General features: G+C 43.6%; 1 protein-coding gene across 1 annotated transcript; it reads left to right on the plus strand.

Moving 5' to 3' along the window:
• Positions 1–2,319: 2,319 nt before the first annotated feature.
• LOC148877312 (putative indole-3-acetic acid-amido synthetase GH3.1) lies at positions 2,320–4,915 on the plus strand. Its single transcript, XM_088984820.1, has 3 exons — positions 2,320–2,795; positions 2,923–3,024; positions 3,257–4,915. The coding sequence occupies exons 1-3, from the start codon at positions 2,476–2,478 to the stop codon at positions 4,632–4,634; spliced, it is 1,800 nt and encodes a 599-aa protein (XP_088840946.1). The 5' UTR covers positions 2,320–2,475; the 3' UTR covers positions 4,635–4,915.
• Positions 4,916–5,432: the final 517 nt, after the last annotated feature.

A 5,432-nucleotide genomic window follows, 5' to 3' on the forward strand; every position in this document is an offset into this window, starting at 1 on the left:
GAAGCAGCCATCTTGGACCACAAAGGGCTGCTCATTGACGTGTATGGTGCTACAAATGAGCAGGCATTCCCTTATAATTTTCAGTACTTTTTACTGCTTTTCTCCGTTAGGTAACTTAATTTGATAAGGCATAAGTACTCAATAATTTCTAAGCTCAAAAGCACTGAAGAACTGAATGTGGAAGCATGCTCCTAAGGGCAATAAGAGTGCATGAGTGTTTTTTTTTCAAAACAATCCTACCCATCTCTCTCTCTCTCTCTCGTGGTGCCATCTTATGTTATATATGAAGCAAGTACTTAAATGCATGTATACAATTTAAAAAAAAATCAACCAAAAAATTTGAAATAATGTTACGAAAAGGGCTACTATTATAATAAAGTATATTTTGCATAAAATGTTTAAAAGAATATCTGAGTTTTACCTCTGCATTTTTGAAGGTTTATTAGTTGAATTGCTTAAAATTTCCAATTGTATGGCATTTTAGAGGTTTTTGAAACTATATGCGGAATCCAAATACACTATATATGTGTGTGTAGGATAAAGTAGTTTGTTCTTGATGGGTATCAGATTCTGTAAATATGTGAGGTTTCAACTTGACAATTAACTAAGTGTTTTGTTTTTCAATGATGGAAGAAGCTGATTAATAGTGATGGATATTTTTAAAAGGAAGCGACATATGCATGAATACATAGGTCATATATTGTCAGGTTTCGTCTAAGGGCTAAGCATTAATAGTTGTAATAAAGCATAATGTCTCTCCTTCATTGCTACTAATATATAAAAATATCAACATAATTTCATACGGTTATTTGGTCAGAAAGGTAAGCAAGGAATAAAAGCTAGAATAAGGAGGTGGGAGACCTAGAATTTAGGCAATTGGCTAGTAAATAAATGGTTAAGTAAATTGAAAGAGCTGGCTTGATTAGATTATTGTAACGTTTGTCATACTTTATTAGTTGGATGAAAGAATGATGAAACAAGCAGTTACTGACTAATGATCACACCTAGTTTAGAAATTAGAATTATTGGATTACTCCATTTTTCTGGACACCTGGCAATACCCAAAAATTGTAGACACCTGTCAATTATATAGCCTAGCTATCAATACCCATCATCTGAAGGGGCCCCAGTAAGCATATTTGGACGTCTAATAATCAATCCAATCTGGTGATTTATGTTTGGCAAACCCTTGCAATAATCCTTGTTAATTGTTGGGAATCTCCTATAATGATTGGTTCCTGAGTTATTGCATGCAATTCCATGTTGAGCTCTTGTAGGGGAAGGGAGGATGTTTTGTTTCTGTGCTCTCTTCTGTAGTTCCCTTGATAATACATCAATGAATCACTCGGTTCTTCTGTAACAATTTTATCACTCCGGACAAAACGAAGATAAGGACGGAATTAGATTATAGATAGCAAGTACAAAAAGAAAAGAACTCTTTGCTTTTAAATCTTCTAATTTTCTTTCTCTTTGAAAATTAATGACAAATTAAAAACAAGATTGAAGACGGCACGTGATTGGCCTACTTACTATTTTATCTTTTCGGGTGGAACTGGAAACAAAGAAAGATAGGTGGTCTCTGTTTTTTCGTGTACATATATTATACGTAGGAAAAAGAATCATCACTGGGGAGCTTGCCTTTATTTCTGCCACGTGGAAGAATCTTGGGTTGATTCCTACATACGTACAGTAAACTTTAACGTACGAACCCATTTTCTGCCACGTGAAAGAATCTTTGTGTTGATGGTCCCACATTAGTAAGCATTAACGTCTCAGATTGAGATAGATAGATATTGGCCAAATCTCCCAACTTCCCCAAGTCGTTCCGATTCGAGAAGTGAGATATTTGAAGACGTTTGGTTTGGGGAGTTATGGCATTGGCATCGTCCTCGTCCACCATCCGTTACTGGTTTAGGCATCTGTCTCATTTACAACGTCAGCAACAGTGGAAACTGCCGAGTACGCCGCAGCCTATCGTTGTCGAGGGCGAACAACCTGAGCACAAAGGAGCCGCGTGGCTTAGCTGACGCGTATACCCCGACAAGCTGCCAACCTGGAATTTGCTGACTTGGCCATAGGTGGCCCAATTTGTCGGTCTCAGCTCGACAACATTACCTGGTGTGGGCCCTCCCTTGTCCCCTCCTCTCCCAATGCGTCCGGCGTCAAATATAATTTCGTGTCGACGACCAGCATGGCTGGTCCGAGCATCTTTTGTCCTACCGCCTGCGGGGCCCACCCTGACGTGTTATGTGACGTGTCGTCAAGGAGGAGGAGAAAGCCTTAACCTCTACTCGCCTATAAATACCCCGCCCTATTAGCCACCAGACACATTTCTTCACACTCCCAGACCTCCAACCTAAACCAATTATCCATCTCTCTCTGTTCCCCCTCGCTTAATTCTCTCTGTCTCTCTTCAGTTTCCTCTCCCGCAAGGCCGCAACTGCCAACTCACTCCGTCGCTCTTTCTCTTCAGAAATGTCTGTTGATTCTTCAATTTCGTATCATCACGACTCTGCTATTGATGAGAAACACGCAAAAGCGCTTCAGTTCATCTTAGACATGACTAAAAATGCAGACTCGGTTCAACAGAAAGTGTTGGCCGAGATTCTTGCTCAAAATGCGGAAACCGAGTATCTTAGGCGATACCAGCTGGGTGGGTCGACCGATCGTGACACCTTCAAGTCGAAGGTCCCCGTGGTCACTTATGAGGATCTTCAACCTGAAATCCAACGCATCGCTAATGGCGATCGTTCCGCCATATTATCGGCACACCCTATCTCTGAGTTCCTCACGAGGTGAGATACTCTTTTTTTATTTTTTATTTTTATGTCTTCCTCTTAGTCTGTTAATCATTATTTATTCGGAGGAAAAGTTCCTCTGGAATCTAGAATTTGCTTGTAACGTCGACTTATCGTTCTCCAGTTCTGGAACTTCGGCTGGCGAAAGAAAACTCATGCCCACCATTCAGGAAGAGTTGGACCGTCGCCAGGTCCTCTACAGTCTTCTCACGCCTGTGATGAACCTGTAAGTAGTACTATTGTGTCATTATCTTTCTTTCCTTTTCTGGCTTTTATCATTGCCAAGATGAACGTAAACCGAGCTTTGCTGCGCATTATTTTAAATTCACGTTTAAGCCCGCCCTCTTTCATTCCTTCAACCCTAAAATTGGGCTTATTTTAAGGTTAAAGGAAAGAAACATTTATTATGATTTATGAATTATCTGATCTGATGGGTTTTTTGTCTTGTATTGTGGCAGTTACGTACCGGGACTGGACAAGGGGAAGGCACTTTACTTTTATTTCGTCAAATCCGAGACAAAGACGCCAGGTGGTCTGTTGGCCCGCCCGGTTCTCACCAGCTACTACAAGAGCGACCACTTCAAGACCAGGCCCTACGACCCTTACAATGTCTACACCAGCCCCAACGAGGCAATCCTCTGTCCTGATTCCTTCCAAAGCATGTACACCCAGATGCTTTGTGGCCTCTACCAGCGAGAGGAAGTCCTCCGAGTCGGTGCCGTCTTCGCATCCGGCCTACTCAGAGCCACCCGCTTCCTTCAACTCAATTGGAGAGAACTGGTGAGCGATATCGCTACCGGGACCCTGAGTCCCAAGATTACCGACCCTTCAATCAAAAAATGCATGGTGCTTCTCCTTAAGCCCAACCCAGAACTCGCTGATTTCATTACCAGAGAGTGCTCGCAAGAGAAGTGGGAAGGAATCATCAGCAGAATTTGGCCCAACACCAAGTACCTAGACGTGATCGTCACGGGTGCCATGGCCCAATACATTCCCACCCTTGAATACTACAGTGGTGGCCTGCCCATGGTATGCACTATGTACGCCTCCTCCGAGTGCTACTTCGGCCTTAACCTCAAACCAATGTGCAAGCCCTCGGAGGTGTCCTATACCATCATGCCAAATATGGCCTACTTTGAGTTCATCCCCCACGAACCATCCTCGGCTTCCCTGACTCGTGACTCCCCTCCTCCCCGTCTTGTGGACCTTGTGGATGTAGAGTTGGGGAAAGAGTACGAACTGGTGGTCACTACCTACGCGGGGCTGTACCGATACCGAGTCGGAGACATACTCCGGGTCTCTGGGTTCCACAACTCGGCGCCACAGTTCCACTTCGTGAGGAGAAAGAACGTGCTGCTGAGTATCGATTCCGACAAGACCGATGAAGCCGAGTTGCAGAACGCGGTGGAGAACGCGTCGAAGCTCTTACGCGAGTTCAACACTAGCGTGGTTGAGTACACAAGCTTCGCCGACAGCAAGAGTATCCCGGGGCATTACGTGATCTATTGGGAGTTACTGGTGAAGGACCCGAGCAATTGGCCTACCGAACAAGTGCTGAACAATTGTTGTCTAGCCATGGAAGAATCACTGAACTCGGTCTACAGACAAGGTAGGGTGGCGGACAACTCGATTGGTCCCTTGGAGATAAGGGTGGTGAAAAGCGGTACGTTCGAAGCACTAATGGACTACGCAATCTCGAGGGGTGCTTCCATCAACCAATACAAGGTGCCAAGGTGTGTGAACTTCACACCCATCATGGAGCTCCTTGACTCCAGAGTGGTGTCTGTGCATTTTAGCCCAGCCCGCCCACATTGGACCCCAGAACGACGACGGTGATGGGACTTGAGGCGATGTAGCGAACCGAATAAATTAAAATTCTGAATGTCTCGACCACCAACTAAAACAGCTTTTGGAAAAATTGACTAGTTTAATTACCTTTTTTTTCCTCTTATTTGTATTGTTATGCTTTACTTTGGCTACGCTGTTTATGTTTTATGAGAAAGCGCCCTTCGACCTTTCATTTCATGGCAGGATTTGTAATATCAAATAACCTGGCTGTAAGCATAATGGACTGTCGTCTTGGATGCAATGCATGTTTATGAATATTTTCTTCTTAATTTCTTTTCTCTCTCTCTCTCTTTTTTTTGTTCGGTTAGGAAAACGTGAAATTGGCATAACTCATAACTGGCAGAGAAATCAGGTTAACATTCATCTGCGCTGGGTGCATTAAATGCATTGTTTACAGCACACACGTGCAGTATATTCTTCAATCTTTGGCCGGAAAGCATGTATCAAAGCATGAAAAGCATCGGCCGTTCCGGTCGTGAAACATTCGCTTCGCCCCTTCCTTTCTTTCTTCATAGTTGTCAATTTGTCAGGTACTCCAAACATGGTTATGGTGAATGGGTTAGCAGATTCGAGCTTGTCTGTTCTATATATTTATTCCATTTATTTATGGTAGGTTGGTCGGTGGAGCCCTGACAGGCATTAATTACCGGCAGCACAGAACTACAACAAACTTACGGATTACAGGCCATAGCAGAGACGATGGATCCCAGATAACAAACCTCCGGGCCGTCTGACAAGCCAATGACCCGGATCGATCCCCACTTCCCAGATGGAGGCGTACGATTT

This window comes from Nelumbo lutea, chromosome 1 (assembly GCF_056320005.1).
Source record: "Nelumbo lutea isolate HS-2025 chromosome 1, American lotus-T2T, whole genome shotgun sequence".
Taxonomy (NCBI): domain Eukaryota; kingdom Viridiplantae; phylum Streptophyta; class Magnoliopsida; order Proteales; family Nelumbonaceae; genus Nelumbo; species Nelumbo lutea.

What these genes read in the sequence shown, in the direction of transcription:
- LOC148877312 (XM_088984820.1), top strand. Translation starts at nt 2,476, where the DNA reads ATGTCTGTTGATTCTTCAATTTCGTATCATCACGACTCTGCTATTGAT. An exon ending in ATCTCTGAGTTCCTCACGAG is followed by an intron (nt 2,796 to 2,922) that starts GTGAGATACTCT and finishes ATCGTTCTCCAG; the next exon opens with TTCTGGAACTTCGGCTGGCG. An exon ending in CTCACGCCTGTGATGAACCT is followed by an intron (nt 3,025 to 3,256) that starts GTAAGTAGTACT and finishes GTATTGTGGCAG; the next exon opens with TTACGTACCGGGACTGGACA.